This window comes from Pagrus pagrus (genome assembly GCF_965226575.1).
Source record: "Pagrus pagrus genome assembly, chromosome: 21".
NCBI classification, from domain to species: Eukaryota; Metazoa; Chordata; class Actinopteri; order Spariformes; family Sparidae; genus Pagrus; species Pagrus pagrus.
The window spans coordinates 10,054,412-10,077,103 of NC_140208.1; the positions used below are offsets into that span (position 1 = coordinate 10,054,412).

The 22,692-nt window shown below is 41.4% G+C and overlaps 2 protein-coding genes across 19 annotated transcripts in view; both read left to right on the forward strand.

The window, feature by feature from the left end:
- The window catches only part of LOC311250543 (disks large homolog 5-like), a 35,407-nt gene extending 26,410 nt beyond the window's left edge, over positions 1–8,997 (forward strand). For all 4 annotated transcript variants that reach the window (XM_084342307.1, XM_084342309.1, XM_084342308.1 and 1 more), the window contains 8 exons: positions 51–199; positions 531–701; positions 811–1,007; positions 2,127–2,270; positions 2,433–2,560; positions 2,783–2,892; positions 5,160–5,269; positions 7,407–8,997. In XM_084342307.1, the coding sequence (XP_084198433.1) occupies positions 51–199; positions 531–701; positions 811–1,007; positions 2,127–2,270; positions 2,433–2,560; positions 2,783–2,892; positions 5,160–5,269; positions 7,407–7,510 (1,113 nt within the window). In that variant the 3' untranslated portion in view covers positions 7,511–8,997. The remainder of the gene's footprint in view (positions 1–50; positions 200–530; positions 702–810; positions 1,008–2,126; positions 2,271–2,432; positions 2,561–2,782; positions 2,893–5,159; positions 5,270–7,406) is intronic.
- Positions 8,998–9,711: 714 nt separating this feature from the next.
- The window catches only part of LOC311250724 (calcium-activated potassium channel subunit alpha-1a-like), a 92,802-nt gene continuing 79,821 nt past the window's right edge, over positions 9,712–22,692 (forward strand). For 12 of the 15 annotated variants that reach the window (XR_014621309.1, XM_084342700.1, XM_084342712.1 and 9 more), the window contains exon 1: positions 9,713–10,655. Coding sequence is in view for 14 of the 15 variants with exons in the window: in XM_084342700.1 (XP_084198826.1) it covers positions 10,422–10,655 (234 nt within the window). In the remaining variant the exon portion in view is untranslated. Of the gene's footprint in view, positions 10,656–22,692 lie in introns of all 15 variants that reach the window. The other 3 variants (XM_084342706.1, XM_084342711.1, XM_084342710.1) reach the window with 1 other exon arrangement.

The following is a 22,692-nucleotide window of genomic DNA, read 5'->3' on the forward strand; positions in this document are numbered from 1 at the left end:
GCTGAGCGCTGCGTCCTTTTATCAGCTGAGTAATTCATGTTTTCAAACAGTACAATGGCATCAGCATGAAGAACAAAACGAAAGAAGAGGCTTACCTGGAAATGTTGAAACCAGCTGAAACAATCACATTCAAGGTCCAGAACTGCGTGGAAGACCTCTCTGCGATCAAAGAGTCCTGTGGAGATGGATTTTACATAAGGTACCTCAAGTATTCATCAAGCAATCAAATTCAGCTTCAGTTGTTTGATAGCACGTATATTAATGCAAATCAATTCATAACTTCCCTTTGTAACAATATCTTTGTGTGAAGTTTAAGAGGCCTTACAAAAACAGGCATCGAGGTATTCATACCACCTTTTTGATTTAGTGTGGTCGAGACTGAATCTATGAAAGAGTCAAATCTTAAACACAGAGTCTCTCTTGCAGTCTATTTAATCTTCTGTCGAGGTGTCTCGCAGTCTGTTGTGTCCTTGTTGAAGGGTCAGAGCACTGCATCCATCATAACGGCTTCATTGTTCATCTCTTGTCAGAGCACTTTATGAGAGGGTGGCAGAAGTGGAGCAGGAACTGAGCTTTAACAAAGATGACATCCTGTATGTTGAAGACACACTACCAAATGGCAATTTCGGCTACTGGATGGCCTGGCAACTCGACGAGAACGCACAGAAGCTTGGAAAAGGGCAGATTCCAAGTAAATACATGTAAGTTCAGGAGAGGTCATCTAGTCCTTTGTAGTTATCTTAAGTGTAGATGTTGAAGAACATGAGTGTGTTTACACTTTATGTGAATGTGCTGTTGTGTCTCCATAAGGATGGACCAGGAGTTCTACAGGAGACACGGCATGGCCGACATGAAAGACGATAACGGCACCAACAAGACTCTGTCTGCTGCTGCGCGCCGATCCTTCTTCCGCCGGAGGCTGAAGCACAAACGCAGCGGGTCCAAAGACGGGAAGGACCTGATGGCTCTGGACGCCATAAGCACAGATTCTTTACCCATCACAGAGGGTGAGGAATCATCTACAGAGGCAGTTTTAACAAGTATGGTGTGGTGGTGGATTCTGGATTTCTGCCCATAGTACCTGGAAATACTTTTCTAGGAACTGAGAGGTTTCTTCTGCCTGGTGTTGTCTGCATTCCCCCCGTGGTCTAAAGACCAGTATAGATTAAACAAATGAGTCCACTGATGATGAAAAAGTGACGTCTGTTTACACCCCAGCAGATTTTGGATAAGATAAAATCCAGCAAATACTCGACCAGTCACAAAATGTTCAGCGCTGCAAGCCCCACCCCCAAAGTTCCTGTTCAAACAAGGTGGTAAAAAACATCCCCAGAACTTAATTTAGACTCTGGTCCCTGCAGTAGAAACGGAAATGGCTTTTATGACCAGTGTCCTGATTCTAAATTCGAATGTTGGCAGGAATTTTCCAAAATAAATGTTCTCGTTGTAAAGAAAAAGTCCAATTTGGTTAAGTTTTTGGTTAAAAGTCTTTGAGCATCTGTTCCTTCAGCTTGACAGGAAGAAAAAAAAGGAAGAACTGAAAATTCAGTAAGAAAGAAGTCTAGAACGGGTTGGGTTCATTCTCTAAAACTTGCCAGGATTAATTTTAATCCACAGCAGTGAGATGTATCTAACGTGAAATCTAAAATCTTCAATATGCAGAGTAACAGGTGGTTGTCACTATAGTGGAGAAAAATACAAATAACTGTCCCTGGAGTAAGGGAGTACCAGTTCTTAAAAGCAACAAAATGAAACTTCTTTGGGAAAGATAGTTAATTGTTGAGTCTTATGCTTAAGTACGTGACTTCATTAAATATATATTTTTAGCACAGTACATTAACATCTGCATGTTTCAGTCATCGGGCTCCTGTCGTGACCAGATTGAAATATCTCTCTGAGGAATGTAAATGTACCGTATAATGACTTAACCTCAAATGAGTGGTGTTCACATCTGTCAGGCAGCTCTCCCAGGTATAAAAGTGTGGCCACAAAGCAGGCTGGTGCTATAATAAGCATGCTGGCTCACCAGAAACCTTTTGCTGTGATGCATAAATTCATAACTGTGGTTATTACAGAGCAGCTGTATCTTTTATGCAGTGTTCTGAGTTTCTGTATCTCCTCCACAGACGGAGTGAGCCTGATGTACCAGCGGGTTCAGAGGGTGGAGTGCTCGTCCCCCAGACCGGTGCTGATCTTGGGTCCATTAGTGGAGGCCTGTAAGGACATGTTGGTGAAGGAGACTCCTGCTGAATTCTGTCGCTGTCTGCCTGGTGAGCTCGTACACACAGAGCGCGTCTGTTGTTAGTTTATTTATTCATGAAGGACTTGTTTGTATCATTGGTGACGTGCTGTAGAGTGTCATCAAAGATTAGATTATGACATTCATGTTTAAATTAGAGGGAAATAAATCGGTGTGAATTTTTAAATTACAGAGATCATGAAGGCTTCTCAGCAGGCGATAGAGCGAGGAGTAAAGGATTGTGTGTTCATCGACTACAAGCGGAGGAGCGGCCATTTTGATGTGACAACTGTTGCGTCGATAAAAGAGATCACAGAGAAGGTAACTTCATCTCACTGAGGACGAGAAGATCGATAGCATTTGGAAATAATATAATCAGATATGGCTGAACTGGCAGCTAGGTCTGAGTTCAGTGAATCCAAAATGCAGCTTAATGTTAGATGTGAGAAACATATTTATCATTTAGCAATATTTTCTGCGACATTCTGCTTTGAATCATCCCCCATTTCTCATGCAGTCTTTTGCTGTCATTTTCTCTCATAGGACTGTCACTGTTTACTTGACATTGCTCCTCACGCCATCGAACGTCTTCACAGCGTTCACATCTACCCAATCGTCATATTCATTCGCTACAAAAATGCCAAGCAGATAAAGTGAGTAATCCCATGCCTGTATTTTTTCTTTTTCTTTTTTAAAGATGTTTGTTTCAGAATTTTTTTGTCTCTTGCCTGAAAACATGTCAAGTGTATATCATGCGCTCTTTGTGTTGTGGTGGCAGTGCTGTTTACCAAACTTCACTCCAGGTTCAGAGCCTTCGCTGACACATTTTGATTCTGGAGGCTTTTTATGAGAATATCCTGTTTGGAAAAATGTGATTTTTACAGAAGCTTGGCATAAATACAACGTATTATTTCCAACAATCATCAGTAGTTTCTGTAGCATCAATGTTTTTAGGTTGTTAATATCGTTATTGTGAATTTGTTTGTTCACAATAATATTGTAATATCGCAATATCTACAGAAATCAGAAAAAAACAACGCAAGCGATCAAATTACCCTCAAGCTACAACTGTAGGGAGGCAGAGAGTGTCTGTCAACAGGACTTCTGACCGGTCGTGCTGAAAACCGGACGATTTCCAGTCCCCGGCCGGTCGATCGGTGCTTCTATAATTGTAAACAACGTAACTGAACTGTTTTCAGTACATCTCTACATGTTTGAAAGAGCACAGATTTACGAAACAACCTTCCTCGACATGAAAAAGATTCTCGTCTTTGAAAAGTAGCTGCTTCAAAAGCCCTTTTAGCTCGCTATGCAGCTAATTTTGTCAATACTTGCATAGCCTTACAAACCGATGGCAGGGATTTCAAAAGCCAGATACCAGGTACAGGCCGATACCAATGTTAGAAGATGGATGGCAGGATGACTCAGCTACATATTTCTCTAAAAAAACAAAAGCTCACGTCTGTGTTGATGCCAGTTCTCCTTCCTGGAAATATAATTTTTCCTCATAATTTTCTCTCTCAGGAAATTGACATCTGCAGAAGTCTTGCTGCTTTCATAATCGTATTCATCCTGCAGACACAACAAAAACTAATTGACCAACCTGATTTGATCCCAGTGTCATTAGTTCAGAAACCACATCCTGCTCTCTCCCACCACCTGCCGGGTTTTTGATAGGATGATTGTGATATTTCAAAGATCCCTCCGCTTTTTCATTTCTAATCGCTTGGGAAGATTAAATCTGCTGAAACCCTCAGCATGGTACGCACACACATAAAGACACGCTCAGGTCTGGCAGAAACAGGCTTTCTCTGCCACACACGTACACACACACCCACGCCCACAAATCTATGAAGTGGTGCAGCAGGCAAACATGGTGGAGATTGATTCCTGCTAAGCCTCCGCTGTCATCAGCTGAGTGCCAGCTGTCCAGGGAGAGCTCGCGGGGGCCTGTGGCTCCGCTGCGTGGTGTGGGTGGCTAAAACATTCGCTGACCCCACCCGCCGCCGCCTCGTACACACAAAAACACACACCTCCCACTGCCTGCACCGACTGACAGAAGCCCGAGCTTTTTTCTTTGGTTCTTTTATCCTCTGGGAGGCATCAGCAGACCAATATGTTGACTGCATGCTGAGTGCCAGGGAGAGACGGGAGCGTGATTCTAGGTTAGGTCAGAGGCTCCCAGTGGATGAAGACTGAGGACCGACTAGTCACATGACTCTTTCTTAAGACTGTGTGCAGATACGGAGTGAAGCAGTGGGCTGGAAGGGTTCGCAGTAGATAGATCTCATAAAACCTCTTTAGCTGTGTGTCTATTTGACGTAATGCAGGTTTGATGATAGAAACTAGAGATTTCGCTGTATCACATATATTAAAATTTCCCTTTTTTAATGCAGAACATCTGTTGGCACTGTTGCATCTTTTTGAGTTGGATTTAGAGGATTTTAGATTAAGTTCAAGTGTTTATTTGACTGGATTATCCAAAACCAGACATGCCCATCTGGTTATTCTCAAGAGAATTTCCAGAAAATTTACTTTTTATTAACATGCTTAAAATCGTGATGTTTTTTGGGAGTGACCGATGAACAGCCTGGCCTGTTATCAGATCCAATATTTCCAATATCCGATGTTATTTCCATTTATTGTAATTGTAATAAGGATATCCAATCACAAACAGGCCAATAACAAACCCTGACACACAGACCAAAGACGTAAAACTAGAGAGAACAGCTTTAAAACAATACAACAACTGAGAACTCATAACTATGTTAATGACGTGTGGATGTAATCTCAAAATCTGATCTGAAGATCTCTGAAATGATTCGCTGTCTTTGACAAACTGTGATGTCGCACGATGTTTTGACTCGGCGTGTGTGAAGTGCGATTCTCAATGCTGCTGCTGCTGCTGCTGTGTCCTCAGAGAGCAGAAGGATCCTCTGTACCTGCGGGATAAACTCTCACAGAAACATTCCAAGGAGCAGTTCGAGGCGGCGCAGAAAATAGAGCAGGACTACAGCCGCTTCTTCACAGGTTGGTGGAAATGACTTGTAATAATTATGGTTATTTTAAGACATCAGGGCTCTGTTAATGTACTGAATGTGTTATTGCAGGGCTGAACATTTAAAGGGTCATTTCACCTAAATAACAAAAGACACACTTTCTACTTGTAGTTGGTTTAATCTGCTGAATTTTTAATATCAGCTTCCTCTACCTCAGTGCAATGGAGGCTTTTAGTGAACAAAGTATTGAATGAATCACATTTCAGAAAATAAAGCAGCAGAGCTCCACTTATTCAGATTAATCCAGGGACGTCACTGTGGACTGTCCTCAGTGAAGTTGGTTGATAATTCTACTGTAAGTAAATGTGAGGATCAAACAAAAGAGATATTGTATGATTTTTGGTTTATCGTGGTCACTTACATAATGTAATTTTAAGAATACTTTCACCATAAATAAACAAGGATGACAAATATCTCCACTGTGTTGGGCTGGCGGCAGAAATCTCAAAGCAAAAAAACTAATACAAGCTAAACGATCAGTCGCATTTGGGTGAACTGGACCTTTAAGGCAGAATATGTTGCATATCAAGGGTCCCCTCTGCCAAAGAGTAAAACGATAACACAAATAAAGTTAGAGACTCATCTAGATTACCCAGTTTCAAGAAGTCTTGGTAAAAAGTGTTATATGTAGATATGGTCTAGTTTATCCAATGTGAGTCTGGAGGTCGTCTGAGGTTTCTGGAGCACAATATCTTGAGTTAAAGTTTTGGTATCTGGAGCAGCAGCCAGTCCGAGACACCCAACTGTCAGGCTGATTAATGACTCTATAAAAGGAGGCGATTTATGTGGAAGGGCTTTTGGAAATGAACACATACCGCCACTGATCCCTTCTAACAGGGAGAGGTGGCCGGCCAACTTCTGCACACGAGCCCCGACGATGAGAACTGTAATTATCAGCAGTCATCAATCTGAGTGTCTGGTGGCAGACATCATGAATGGATTTACAGTCTGTTTGTCCATTAGTGTATTTATAGCTCTGAAACATCAAGATGATCGACAGAAAGCAGAATGAAGATGTTGCCATGTCTTCTGGGAACTTGTGCAGTTGTATCTTCTGGGAACTTGTGCAGTTGTAGCTTATAATAGATAAATTATAAGCCATTGTTTCAACGAAAACACCAAATATATTTCCTACAAGCCTGAATCAGAGCAGGACGCTTCGTTTCTTCTCTCGTGTGTTAGAGGCATTACATTTATAATGTGTGAACTGTGTTGTAGTAATAATGACAATAACTAACAATCAACAATGTCAACAATGACAACAATAACAACAACTACAGCAATAACAACAATAACAACAAAAACATTAACAATGACAACAACAGTATCTTTGTTTATGTAGTATTTATGTTGCCTATATTTGCAAAAAACAAAGTTTATGAGTTTGAACAGTAAATATCTAATGCATTTGTTGTTGTTCAACACCAGGGTTGCATCGCGCAACCGAGTAAAGGTGTAGCAAAGTTTTAGGGAGCTACTGGTTGCTATGGCAACATTTATAGCTCTACACAGCGTCCCAACTTTTTTTGTAATCTGGGTCGTAGATCTATCTTCTCAGTCATTTCCTGCTTTTCTTTGTCTCGTACAATAGTCAAGTCAATATATGTGGGTTTGGGACCGTTGGTCGGACAGACGAGCCGTGTCTCAATGTCACGTTGTTACGATGTTACTTGATTATTAATTAAAGAGGAACTCTAGTTATTTTACACGTCAAAGTCTGTTGAGTAAAGAAATGCACATGTGAGAAAAGAGATTCAAAGCCTTTTGTGGCTCCAGAGGGAGCTGTGAGAATTATGAGAAAATGCCTCATCACTTGTGTCAAGTGACATCACTTGCATTATGGGTAATGTAGGCACCGGGCTTTGACGAGGAAGAAGGATGCTTTCAATAAAAAAAGATGATATGTCTGGCTCGTTTTGATCCTTTTTTAAATCATCCATCTTGTGTGTGATACATTTATCTTTTTAATGTTTTTCACAATTAAAAAAGACGATCATGAAAACAATCTGCGATTTGCAGCTCTAGATATTCAATATTTATGTCAGATCTGGCTGCAACATGAACGCTCCTCGTGTAAATATTCCTCCCACACCCTCACTGTGTTGCAGGCGTCGTCCAGGCCGGCAGCGTCTCCTACATTTGCACTCAGATCATGACCATCGTGGAGCAGGAGCAGAATAAAGTACTGTGGATTCCAGATGGAGCACCATAGAAACGTCACCTCTCAGCACACGTCAAGAAGATATTTTTTTTATTATTACGGGACACAGAGAATCGGTACATCTAACAGACATCATGGTTAACTCCACTGCTTCCTCACAAATAGCAATATCAGCACTGATGATGATCATGTAATATTCCCACTGCAATAGTGATGTACTGTACTACAGATAGATTTGTTTACACTAGTATTTAATACTTGAATGTTTTATTTTCCCTCATTATCTAGTAGCACTCCTTTAATCCCACTCTGTCCAACCAACATGTCGGACCACATCGATGCAAGCTGAAGACTTTATTCTTGAAGTGAAGATAGAGTGGACCTCCGTGTTCCCTTCTCTATATTTATACTTATTTTCCTGCCATTTAATTTATCTAATCAAATCAAAGATGTTGGTTATGAACCTTTTGTTATACAAATGTAGTTGTCTAGTTAATAGGAAGGATGATATTTTCCAATTAATGTTCTTATTTATAGAGGAGCGATCGGGGCAAATTTGCTTCCTACCTTCACGCTATGTTGCAGTCTTCTGTTCTTTTTTTTTTTTTTTTTTTTTTTTTTGCTGTTGACATCATTTCACTGCTCGAAAATAATTTGTGCCAAGCTGAAAATATTTGATAATCACTATTCATTCTTTACGGAAGCCCCGAGATACAAATGAGAAATTTTAATTCATTTTCTAAGTCCAATCTAATTTATTTTCTCTCCTGATATGACAAAAAAACAAGTTTAAAATAATCAAGTTCATTAATTTCTTTAAAAAAATATATGTAACAGGAAAAAATAAGGTTTTGTCCAGATGATATTTTAAGTTCCTTCTTCTTCTTCTTCTTCTTCTTATTTTAAAAATCTGTTAAACGGTGAAAAAAAATGTTTTTCCAGGATAATATTTTAAGTTCCTTACACTTTTTTATTTTGTTTTTTAAACAAATAAAGGTTTTGCAAGGTGAAAACTTTATTTTTTGCCAGTACATTTTTCTAAGTAACTTTCTTTTCATATGTGAAATATGTGAAGTGACTTTTTTTTTTCACCTTGCAATTCTTTTATTTTGAAATTAATTTAAAATTTTAAAAAACATAGGAGAGAAAACAGTTTAGATCCGCCTGTGGACCATCAGAAGTTTCTTCGCCGTGGCCTCTCTGGGCTTCCGTACTTCATGGATTTATTAACACTTCATCTTCCATTACGAATCGTCAGCAGGTGTTTGTTTCAGCACAGTTTGTCCCAGTTTGTGTGTTCTACTGGTTTTGCCAATACTTGTTTGTCTCTGTTAAGACTTTAAGAAGGGATATGTCATTTCTGATTCTGTCAACTTAACACTTTCACACACACACACGTGCACACACTTCTTGGATTTTCAGTAGATCACGTTGTCAACATTTCACACTCAAGTCGGATGAAACACTTTAGGTCAGGTTTTCTCCTAATGAAGGTTAATATTTCTATAAAATATTAAAAACAGATTCTGTTACTTGAATGAAGGTTGTCTGTGTTTTTCCATTGAAATATTGATTGACTCGTGATTGTTTGATAGAAAGTTGGGCCTCAAGGATCAATGTACTTTTCCTCCACCAGGGGGCGGAGTAACCAGCCACTGAAGGTGGGAAAAGAGATGTTTCATACGTTATCATAGCTGCATTTTCTAGAAAAGAAACTTCTAGTTATCGTCTTGCTGACAACTTTCCAGTAAATACATAATATCAGATAGTTTATACTCCAACCAGATGAACAGCTATGATGTTGTGAGAGCTAAAATATGTTGGAGATGTCGCTGCTGTTGAGTATTAAGTTCACATTTTAAGAGGATTTGGGTTTATAAACCCTGAATACGCACAGAGACGTTATGAAAACGTTAATTTTCTGTTATAATCTCCAAAATAGATGTCTACATGTGTTTTTTTTAAACCAGCTGCCTTAATATATATCTCATAATTAAGAATAAATATAAAACCCCAAAGTTTAACCTGCAATAAAACACAATATGAGGAGAAAACTGAGTCTGAAGTTGGATTTTTGGATTTTATTTGTTATAAGTTAAAACATGTCTCTATAGAAGCGATAGTTTCGAAGTGAGACGTCTGTAACCACAAAGTTAGAGTCATCAAAAATTGATGAGGCGCTCACTATAAATAACCAGACATCCAGATAAGCATCGACGTCTGCCATCGATGGCTCCTCCCCCGCTACCTGTAAATCTGCGGTGCCATCTCCCGACGAACGGATGTGACAGGCGGCCGCCGGAGCCCGGGGAGCGACAGCAACTACATCCTCTCTTCCTCTAAACAAACCGACACATTTTCTGTTTCCAAACGACGTCTCCTTGAAGGATATCGATAAACTGCGAGCTTTCTTTCTTTTTTCTCTTTTTTTTTTATTCGTTACGCGGGGAGCGCATTCAACAGTGCGCGCTGCGGAGCTGCTGAGAGCTGCGCTGCTTGCTCAACAAGGTGGAGCACTGAGTGAATCCATCGACCGGTGAGGACCACAAGCTCCTTCAGTGTGTCCAAATTAACACTTGTGTTGCTTTAACCTGCGGGACTGTCGGGAAATTGTGAGTTTTTGGAGGAGAAAAAATGATTTTTACGCACGAATCAAAGGATGACGCGCAAATCCAGCCATGAACGCGCATCGAGAGGCGCACGACTGATATGATCTCCTGATTTCAACGGAACTTTTTTTATATATATAACTGTGCGCGTGTCTCGCTGTTCAACTCAACTTTTTACACCGCTCGGAGAAGCCAGATGAGAAGGCAGAGAGGAGCGGGAGGCGGTTGACTTAACATGGCTGAGCCGCTGGGGCGTCAGGGGGCGCTGGCTGGAGCTCCCCAAAGCGCCTGAACCTCCCCGGTCGAGTTTTGATTGTTGTGGGCGGAGGCTGGCAAGTGACCAGAAAGCGATAATGTCGAAAAACAGGGATAAATTCAACCCGGACCCGTCCATCCACATATCCAAGATGAACGTGATCATCCCGTTCTCGCCAGATGTGCCCTGTGACAGCAACGGCCAGCGGATGTGGTGGGCTTTCCTCGCCTCATCCATGGTCACTTTCTTTGGGGGTCTCTTCATAATCCTCCTGTGGAGAACTCTCAAATACCTGTGGACTGTGTGCTGCCACTGTAACGCCAAAAAGAAGGTGAGTCCGCTCATCTCACAGACCACCACACCTCAATGAGATGACTTATTCATCACAGGAGGGGAGGAGGAGGAGGAGGGGGGTTATATTACAGCCAAACAGTGCGTGACAACAATGTGTCCAGTTTGATTTATGAAATGGGCTCCTAATTAAATCTGTGTGAGGGGCCCCCATCAACAGAGAGCAGCACCGTGAATAATTCACTCTGCTGTTGGCTTCATGGCTGGTACAGCCACAGAGATGCCATTAGACTGAAGCAGCTTCACTCTGACCGGATGATGGGCAGGTGTTTAACTTGGAAGTGCAGCTGACACCTGTTGGTGGACCATTAGGGCTGAGTTGAAAGTGATCCAACATACAAGCAGGTTAAAGTGTTTTCCCCCCAACCTACTTCATGTTCACTGTCTTTTGGTTGGATTGAAATAAATGTACACAAGCAGGATTTTATTAGGTTTTTGTCTTTGTCCTACTCCATCTTTTCTACTTCTTAAAGGGGCAGTGTGTCGTTTTACAGAAGAAATCCTCACTCAGAATTTTACGATTTACAATATTAATGAGGTAATAACACAAACTTTTTTCCCATAATTGAATAAACAAGCTGTTCTCAGAGGATAATAAGGTCCCCAGAACACTTTTTGAAGGTAGAACAGTGGCAGGGTACGCCACATATAAACAAACAGTATGAAATTGTGTTGTCCTTTAAGCTCAGATGGTTTATTCAGTTTATTCAGTCATGAAAATCAAGAGTTTTATTATTTAGTTCACTCAATTTCTTCCCCAAAACTACGCAGTGCCCCTTTAAGAAATCCTCTGTAAAACAACTATTCAGATTTAGACGTGTTATGGTGTGAACTACGGAGTGGAAAAACTCCACCACAAAAGGTGTGTAGTCACGTCAATAAGTGTCCATTCTGAATATCTGAAACAGATTCGATTCACATTTTCTGAAGTATCGATACGCATCGATACACACAGGCCTGATCTCCAGAGAAAAGTAAAGTGTTTCTTAGAAAAAACTCAGCCAAGAACAGAGAAGCTGTCCCTCACTGTCATGTTACAGCCTTCATATCAAACATTTAATGCTCTTAATATGATTGTTTGAAAATGGTGTCCCTTATCAATATTGTATCAAAGTCAGAAATTGCAGTATCCAGATTTCTGCCTCCAGACGACAATAACTCAATAAAATAACTGCAAACTTGTCTTTCTAGAAACAAAATCCAGGTTTTATCGGATAATGGACAGACCTCCCTGTGAATATTTCGCTGAAAGCCCCGGTGATGTAGGTCTACAGCTAACGACGTTATGATCGTTGTGCATTTATTCGTTGATTATCTTCTTGATTTATCAGTTTAGTTGGTTGCAGAGCCCGACCGGTACTCGATTTTTGGGGCTGATGGCGATACCAAAATTAGGAAGTGAAAAATTCCAATATCGTTACATAAATATATAAGATATCGATATAAATTCTGAAGACTATTGATTAAATACATCGTTTTTGTACACTTTCTTTTACAGTTATGGCTACAGACTGTATTTTGAGGGTAATTTATTTGATAAATCCGAGACAAAACGCTCAAAGTTAAAGATAAATTTGATTGCAGGCATTTTACTTTCAAATTTTGGGCGCTATCGCCATAATATCGTATCGACATTTATTTTCGATACAGTTATTTTTGAGTCCGTTTTCCTTTACCTAGTAAACACAACAGCCAATCGCACAGCAGAGAAACAAATGCATGTGGTTGATACATGTTTCCGGCCCCTCCCACTCACAGCAACTCAGAATGAAGGTGACCACCTGTTAGTGTTGCCAAGTCTGCTTATTATAAGGGACTTTGGGGTTGCAGGTTTTTGGGCTTACTGTTGCCTATGCAAACAAAAATAAATGTATATATATATATATATACATACTGTTATCAAGTACACAATGTGGTAGGTTAGGTCACCTGTTGGGCTTTATTTTATTTATTTGAGGAGCCAAGTCACTTTTTTTGGGCTTGTTTCCCATAGAGCTGGTAGTGCTTGTTTTCTCTCGCGAGAGCTGGCAACACTGAATGAGCGGTTCGACCAGCGAAACCGAGTGCGAGGAATCTGACAAAGACAAAGAAATTGTACCGAAGAAAGGTGATACCACTTCGGTTATTTGGAAATAGTTCAGCTACCTGAAGTCTGACAAAGGACAGACCAGCATTAGGTGCAAAATGTGTCGGTTTGTTTTGTTTTCTGTCCTAAAGGAAGATACTCTTAAAACTGTCAATTCAGCATTATTATTGTTAAATATACTGAATGTCGTGATAATTATCGGCATTGTTCAATATAAAAAAACATATCGTGAGAACAGTTTTGGCCCAGCCCTACGTTATCGTGTCTGCAACTATTGAACTTATTATCACTGTCGATTAATCTGTCTGTTTTCGATTAGTTTGGTCTTTTAAAATGTCAGAAAATGGTGAAAAATGTTGATTGGTGTTTCTCCAAAAGCCCGAGACGACGTCCTTCAATGTCTTGTTTCGTCCACAACCCAAAGATGTTCAGTTTACTGTCACAGAGGAGGAAAGAAACCAGAAGATATTCACATTTAAGAAGCTGGAATCACAATTTTGACTTTTGTTTTTCTTTAGGAGTTTGGAATAATCGATTATCTAAACAGCCGGAGGTTAATTTAATAGCTGACAACTAGTCGATTAGTCGCTGCAGCTCTACAGTGATGATGTGCTGAGGATACAGGATCAGAGTAATTTCTGGAAAGTGAGGCTGCTTTTGAATCTTTTAAATATATTTCTGAATGCTGTTACCCTCACAAACATTTGCAACTTAAATGAACCCACAGTTCAGGTTTTAAGACACACAAAGAAGCAGAAACGATCAGAAACTTTCGGCTTTTCAAAGGTTAGAAAAGCGGGATTCTTGCTTTTCAGCCCAGAGTTACATGTGCAACTTTTTCCTCGTCCGGTCCCCACTGATGCATGTTCCCGTCAACACGGTCCGAGGTCGTCATTATTTGCGGCTTGAAGCCCTCCGCTGAACCGTGCAGCGCCGTCCGTTTGACACGTTTCCAAAAGTCAGGAATAGTTTTGGCCGTCCAGGACAAACAGTCAGCTGCTGCCACATGGATGTCCAACAGACATTCTCTTCCCGGTGGTGTGTATCTGCAGTGCCTGTGTGGAGGTTAACACTCATGCCACGGTGTAATCCCCAGAAATCATTTTCATAACAGTAAAGGCAGACTGCCACTAGATTTTCTGCCTCGCAATTGTTACGACACCATCTGCCCCCGAGGCCGACGCAGGCGGTCCTGCTGAGGGAAACAAAAAACATCCATCTCTGTTGAACTGCGTCTTATGAGTTGGTATCCTTCCTCACGCGCTAAAGGACAAAGATGGAGTCGCTGATAGAGGTGCCAGAGATGGAGCAGTTTATCTCTGGACTTAATGTATGTGCATTCATCTCTCAGGCAGGCAGGAGGGATGGCAAAGGCTGCATGCAGGATGGGGCCGACCTTAAGGGAGATCGTATCGTTTCAGTGCTTTGGTTGAAGCCAGTGGCGGATTCAGGGTGTTTGAGGGGCCGGGGCGAAATAAATAATAAGGGCAGCAGCTGTATGCGGTGGGGCACCAGCGTGCAGAAAGTTGTGTTACATTTATAGTGAAGAGAGGGTGCTTCATCACGTTTTCTCCGCTGTAAGGGCACGCTTTTGTAAATGGCACTCACGACGGGAGGACGAGGAGCTGTGGCAGCCCCACAGTCAGACGTTCATTGAAGGAATGTGTTTGTCCGTGTACTGAAAGAAGCTCCTGTCAACCCCATATTTTTAGCGACTCTGACTTTCCTTCTGGCCCATAATGAGGTTGAAATCTTGGTTTTGAATGAAATCTTTGTCCAGCTGTTGGTCCCTAAATAATGGCTTTGACGCCAGTTTTAGTATTGGCCAAATCCTGTGATTACATCGTCACATAGGGGGCACTTATTCCCTGTTTTCTCGTCTGGAAAGACACCCAAGAGGGCACTTTATCATGTTTTATCTACGATAGGGGCACCAGGGCGGGCAATTGCCCCGTGCAACCCGCTTGAGTCTACCAGTGGTTGAAATTGCAAACAATTAGGGCTGCAACTACTGATTCTCTCATTAGCAATTCATAAAAATACAAAAAAATAGCAATAAATGTCCTCAGATCTCAACAATGAAATCCTATAGCTATGTTTTTGACAGATATTGCAATCGTGACATGATTCATGATTAGTTGGAATTATCTTTTTTGGATTGAACAATTTTCATTTTCACTGAAAAAAATGATTGAACTCATGATGATGTGACATTTGTTGGGGTCTGTACCGAACAAAAAGGTTTTCTTACGTGTGGAGAAGCAGCACAGTGCTTCATTATAATCCTGTATTGTCACACATTTTACCTTTTTATTAAACAATCACAGCTTCTTGCATTTCGTGTATTATATTTTGATTAACGGTGCAGCCTTAGTAAAAAGGATATAAAGCAGAGAGGAGCAGAAACCAGCAAATGTTTGTAATAATTCTGCTCGATAAATCACTGAAGCTGAAACATCCTTCAGCTTGCATCCTAGTTTTATTTATAGATGTTCAGGAATGCAACAGAAATACATCTGTGAAAATAAGCTCAGGATGAGGTTGTTCCTCGGTCCAACACTGTTCATGTGCGAATGCAAGGGCGCAGTCGGATTTGTGTGTTTCTCTCCACGTTTTTTTTTTGCCAAGTGAAGCCGCTTCAGCTCCACCAACCTGTTGTGCTACTCTGTGGGAGTCAGCCACAGACGGGTCATCCTTTCACTTTCAATCTCCCCCTCGCTGCCTTTTGCTCTCCTGGCGTTTCATTTCGTAACTCCTGCCCCGTCTTCTTCTCACCCTTCTCTATCTCGTCCAAGAATCCACCTTCCTCCAAAGTGTCAGAAATGCAGTGTCAGGCGCATACGCTATGTGCCATATGAATCAGTGTTTTTGTTGCTAAGCAACTAGCAAGCAAAAAGGATTTCATTATAAGAGTAAATCTCTTTCGGTTATGCAGTTGTCTCGGCCGTGAGATGTGGCAGGTTGTGTTGGAGGAACACCTCCCCACCCCCTCCCCGTCTGTGCATGTCATTAGCAGCCCAAACATGGAGCTTTCAGTGCATTGTTCATAGATGGGAGTTGATAATCCGTTTCCTCCCCTTCTGATTTTCAGCTTGTTTTCCCCGTCCGCGGGGCGTTCGCTGCCCCGTTCTCCTCTGTTCTGACAGCTCACTGACACTGAGCCTCCATCTCCGCGCCTCTGCCTTCCCAGTAGTCTGATGGTAATCGATGGAAGTCGTCGTTTGTGGGGTTTTTGATGAATGACGGCTATTATCTGTCTGGGAGGAAGAGAGACACGGTGTTCATTGTAAATGGCAGTGCACTCACGATGGGAGGATGACGAGCTGTGGCAGATTATCAGTCATTTCCCAGCCCCACAGTCAGGACGTTCATTGAAGGAATGTGTTTGTCTGTGTTACACTACACATCCAACAGTGGACTTCATGCTCGACAGCAGATGTGACACTGGTCAATGTGTTGTGTATTGAAAGCAGCCCTCGTACGCCCCATATTTTTAGCCACTCTGACATTTCCTCTGACATTCTGGTTCTGAATGAAACATTTGTAAATCCCTAAATAATAAGACTTCTGTGACTCCCTGACTTTTCATGAAGAGGCCATCAGCAGGTCAACATTTCAATCTCTTCAAAGTTAAAAATCGATGAAGAGGTCAAAAGCAATTGTTCACTACGTGCGCCGCCATGCTGCTGTGATGTCTTCTGGGCGAACTCAGGCTACGCGGATCTTGCCTGAGTTTCCGACTCGGATGGCCGTTACGTTGCACTTTTCCATGTCGGAGGTTATTTTTTTTCCCGAGTTCAGAGTGATAATTAGCAAATGTTAGCATGCTAGCAGACGTTGGCTGTCACTTTTTCTTTTTTACTTTACAAACTGCAGATGCTACCTTACAAAGTATGTACTGTTCGTGCACAATGCGTACTATTGGGACATAATACTCCATCAACAAAGCGCCTTGAAATGTGACCCCCTTGCTCGTACATCCGTCATCTTAAACTGCAATAGAAAACTTTTGTGCTTTAATTTATCATTGTCGAATGGATGTAGAAAAAATGACACCATCTGCGTTTTCATTGGGTCCCTATAAACCTCGCTTTCTCTCTGCTATTAGCTCTGGATTTTTCCTAAAAAGTGAAGGTCTAATTTAAGCACAGGGGAAGCGCGTCTGCCATTGCGCAACCAAAACAGGATGAGGCATTGTTTGATGGTGGAACAACTGGAATAACTGTGGAAACTCTACACTGCAAAATAAAAAGAAACAAGATGACAGAAAACGAGGTGAAACAAGAGTGAACTGACGGGCATTCACTCAATGGAGAGCGCTGGTGTTGTGTCAAAGTCCGTTCCCCTGTTGATATGTGTCGCCCAGATCAGTAGGTAACAAAACTTGCCTAGTTATTCGCACAACTGGGTGTTTTACTCCGCTTTTTCATCGCACAGAGAAAAGGATTTCTTCTCATTAGGGTTGTTTTTTTTGCATTGGACAGTAGCAAGGCAGCTAGCGGTTAGCCATGCTGCTAATGTTGTCTTTGCGAGAGCGGCGCCATGAGTAATATGACAGAAAAACGCTTGGAGGGGGGAAGGTTGTAAAGTTGTCTGTTTCTGTTTTAAGTTAAAAAAAAAGTAGGCGATATGGAAGCCTGAGCTATCATTTGTCTGTGCTTGCTAGCTAGAAAAGCATGCCAACCCCTACTGCAAAATGTCGGACATCTTGGTATTTTGGCACGCTGCATCGGACATACTATGTAGTGGGATATACTAAATCTTTTTCTGGCATACTAAATATTATGGCAGTATGAACCACAGAATAAGATGTTGGACATTGTAAACGTTAGCATGTCGATGTTAGCATTAAGCTCACAGCACTACTGTAAGCAGAGAGAGTTATTTCTTTTGAATTCAGTTAATATTTTCTCTTAAAATGTGTCATCCATCATGCGATTGTACTGATTTGTATTCATTATTCATGTTTATACACACATTGTATTGTTGTTTTTTTGCGCTTGTGTTTGGTTGCACAATCCCTATGTGAGATCTAAAAAGGCAGCTCAGTCAAAGCGTCACGTGCGTCTCCTTCTGGCAGTGACTCAGTGTCCTCAGATGTGTCAGGTGCAGGGATCGGGTGGGTGGAGGGGGGTGAGGTTGGGGGTGAGGCGGGGTGACTGGAGGATTCAGATGGAGAATCACTCTCATGGTGCTTTTAAGTGCCGTCTGAAATTTTGTAATTATGAGACGAGTGCTCGTGATCGAACAGCGGTAATTACGAGTCAGAAAGTTGGAATAGCTGAGTGGCACTTTGCTGTTGTCTCCTCTCCATGCTGCGCACAGACACACACACACACACACACACACACACACACACAATGCCAACAAGTCAAGCAGAGTGAATATTAATGCTGCACAACATCAACTACACCAGCTACCATCAGTTATTTTCACAATTTCTAAACACATACATGAGCTGGTTAAGTTTTATTTCAGCAGTAGCCAGTGCTTGAACACATCACACCCAGTATGAACTTAGAAGCAGCACTTGAAGGCAACATCATTTATTCAACATCTCGACCCTCAGTCCTTTTTTTACGAAGATCTCTGCAAGTCAACTCGTCAGTCCTCTTTGTAAAGAACTCACATATATTCCCTGTAAATGTCCTTTTTAATTAGCTGTGTAATTAGTCAGGCAAGTATTAGCTACTCACATTGCATAATAAAAGCAGCATGCTGCAGCTTGGCCGTCAAGGCACCATCTGTGATCCAACAGGTCTCAGATTAACACAAATGTTAAACATCTCGACTGTGCCAGAGCCTGCTGCTTTTAGTCAGTCGGAGACAAAAGATTCACAGGATGATCATCCACTTTTATAGAAAATGTGGATATAATGTTAATATTATGCCATATTTTTTTTATTTAAAATGTTAAATTCAAGAGAAGAGACAATAAGAGAGATAAGAGACACTGATTCTGATAATCAGAAAACAATTAAATTAAAGGTGCAATATGCAGAATGTTGAATTCACACCCAAATCAAATAGGAGGCAGCATATCACTAGAGTAACTATCTGCTGCTAACTGTAGCCACTGTTAGCTGGTTTGCTCAGTTAGCCGTGAAGCTAGCCGTCTGGACTGGGAGCTTGGAGCACCAGCGTTGGTGTTCATGCTGCTAGCCGGGACCGGGATGGGCTGGGGCTAGCTAGTTAGCATGCTAAACATGCTTTTAAACACAATACATAGAAGTGAAAATTTCAAAACTTTCTTTGCATTCTATTGATAATTTCATTTTACTGAAAATGACTGTGTTTTTACAAGACATGTCTGTTTTTTTACAATATTTTTAGTGCCCCCTGCTGCCAGAATATCATCTTTTAACAGTGTGTGCAGATGCTTTGTAACCACTTCCACTGATTTTATCCGACTGTATACCACTTTATCACTGTTGAACAATCTTTTCAGTTATTTCAAATAGTTTGTGTTCATGTTCATCAACAGGTGAGTCATTCATTAACAACAACAACACGCACTACTCATGTCCAAATTTAGCCTCTGCTTCCACACAACCTTCATATCCTCATGTCCGAGCTGAATTTAGCTTGCAGACTGGAGCCGTAGTTCCTCTGCTCTTTGATGTTTAATATTAACCAAATTATTGCGTTAATTCGTTTAGTGAGTCATCGACTGGAAGGACATCACGAGGCCATATGTGATACAGATACAGTCTTTCTTCACACAGCTGAGGGAGCCATAGATCAGCTGTGTGACGCGGATATTTCAGGAAGTTTTTTTCATCCTCCGAAAATGTCTTGATGTATTATTCATTAGATTTGTATTAATATATTTTTAAATAATTCATTGACTTTTGCAGGAATTGTGTCACGGGCCACATGTTCTATTCTGGTTTAATGTACTCGCCCTGTGAGAAATGATCACGGAGGATCCTGAGAATAGGCTAACGGAGTTGATCAATGACCTCTGGTGTCAGGAGGAGTTAGGCGACATAGTGAAACCTAAATTTGGAGGCTCGGACTATTGATCAAAGTGACGGCGAGGAGATGTGCTGCCTGAGTGGGCGTAATGACTGCATGTACTCTCCTGCGATTAAAAAAGTGTCCCGTCTATTTTAATTACATTAGAATAAAGTCTAGTGAAAGACTGTTTAACCCTGCCGATGTGTCGACAACTGAATCTACAGCTCTTACAAAACATAAATGTGATTAATAACAAAATAGGAAGAAATGAGACATTTAAATGTCAAACATGCAGCTCTCCGTCTTCACATCGATGCGATCTTCCTTCATGTGCCCTTCAGATGGACTCACCCGGCTGACCCTTTTTAAAAAAATAATTGGACAGAAGCACGTCATGAATCGCTAATTATTAATCTTTGAACTCTGCCTTTGCTGCCATTAAAAATATTATGGCCGATGTGTTTTCTGCGCACACTTTGAGATGTGGTCATTAAAGTGCAGGGGGATGGCAGCGTGGTGCCAATTAAGCCTACTTACCGGCTATCGCTTCCCTCAACTCGGCCAGAGTCTCTTCATTCATCAGAAGCAGGGAAGTGCCGCGTCAGATAAACACATCAGGTCGAGTGTTTCATAAAGTTGAGGCCGAAAACACTTCGAATGAATCACTGCATTGTTTCAAAGTGCTTTGGGAGCAATGTGCTTGCGTTGTTTAAAAGGTTTCTGTCCTCAGACGTTCATCAGGCGAAGTTAACATAGACCAACAGCTCTATACAACCTAACAGCCAATCAGAGGACACCAGGAACACGTTCCTGTTTGCAGACAAATTAAAATCAAAGATCAAGGTTTTTTAATTAAATATGACACAAACTGACAAAAGAACAGTCATTCAAAATCATTGATATTAAAGGTGCAATATGTAAGATTTTTACTCATGAACAGGATGTAAAGGAATAACAGTTTCAACGTCTCTGTATAACATAGCAGAGACATCGACTAAAGTTAGCATGCTAGCCCTGTTAACACCAGCACTCCCCTATTGCTTCGAGTTCACAGTCCGGGCAGACTTGAGTCAGCCAATAGGACCACCAGCTGCACAGCTAACTGAGCTAACTTGCGAACGGCAGCTAGAGTAAGCAGCAGTCAGCAGTTACTCTGATGATATGCTGCCGCTTATTTGTCTGGAGTATGATTTTCACAGGTGGTCAATTCTTACATATTGCACCTTTTAACAACAACAACAACAACAAAAATACAGAACATATACATCAACATCAACAAGACAAATGTATCTGAACAAGAACACTTCGTCACAAACATGGATACCTGGATATTGTCCTGAGGGCTCCTTGAAAATATCCAATGGTTTCGCACTTACAAATCTTGAAACACAGTCTTGAACAGTGGCCACTGGCTTGGCCTTCTTCCTGATGACAATACTGTGATGTTATCATTTTCTCAGACATCAGCGCTCCTCTCCAGAATCGTAACATTTCAATCCTAAAACTTAGATCTTACGTTATAAAGGCACGTTGTACTCTCCATGACCAGTAAACTGAATGTCCCCCTGAATAAAGGTGGTGTCACTTTTTTTTGTAGTGGCCTTCAAGAGGTCATAATGCCTCAACCAAATCTCTAATTGGATGGTTGAGCTTCTTCTTGGCTGTCAGTGAAACTTGAGGCCTACATCTTTGTACTCCTTGACAGTTTAAGACCCCTTCAAAAAGGCTCCAGAGAGCGTTTTCTTCTCCCTTTTAGCCTCAAACCCGCCGTCTGATCCACTCATCCTGATCTCTCTAAGGGGATTCAAAAGTGAGATTTAGCTTAAAACCCCTCAGGGGCTCTGTTTCAAGATTTTATTTTTGTTTCAAATTAAATGATGTAACTTCTCAGAGTTTTTTTTTTTCCCAATGTGAAATAGTGAAAAGTTTATCCGTTTTATCGCAGCGACACACGCCCCAATCAGCCCATATTAAAACCACACTGAGCACAGATAATTACTGGAAGCAGCGGATACCTGTTGCCTCTCGTTTCTTAATAGCCGTTCCAGTGAGTTTTCCGTTCCTGTATCTCGTTGGCTGCATTAGCCACTAAGTGAACTGGACATGTTATTATACTGTGTTATCAGGTTAGTGCTGCAGGGCTCTGGGCAGGCTGTGGGGAGAGTAACATGGCCTGCTGGTGATCTGCTCGTATCTGATTAATGGCTCTGAGCATGATTGAATTTCTTGGTGCAGTGTGGTGGAAATGTTTGGCGTGTGGGTGGGCGCCATTATGGAGTAGCATGCTTTGTGAGCTGTTTACATGCACTCATAGTTTGCAATTTTTATGTTTGATGCTTTTGCTCGTTACTGCAAACATTTTTGCAGGAGTCTCCCTATTTTTAACCTTTTCTCCCGCTGTGTTCCCGATTGGTAATTTCTCTCGTTAATCTCCTGATTTTATGGTACCTGGCAACCCAACCCAGAGGCAAAGGTGAACTTTAATTCGCTCAAGCCCTCTGCTCTGATAAGTTTGCAGCTGGAAATGGATGAAACGGATCCGAAGAAGAAATAAGCTTCCAAATTTCTCTCTACTTTAGTGCGAGACCTGCCTCCTCATTGACATTTGTCTCATTGGCTCGTCCTCTTGCCTCCACTCTGCACAGTGTAGCCGCTTTATCCTTCCTCTTGCTCTTCTTGAAGGTGTACCTGGCAACGATGACTCCTCAACACACACATACAGACTCTCTGAAAATGTTTGCACTTATTTTTTGTGATGTTTGCACTGTTTTTTCTGCATTTTAAAAAAAGTATTTTACTGTGAGCTATGCGTTTAAGACTAATGAAAAGTAATTTCACTTTCACATCCCTGTATTTATTGTATTTATCTTTAGTGTAGGGTTACGTGGGGACACCGGTATTTAGAGTAGGGCATTTGCCGCAGAACATTTCCCCAAAAATACATAGTTTAACTTAAAATCTCAGTGGTTTC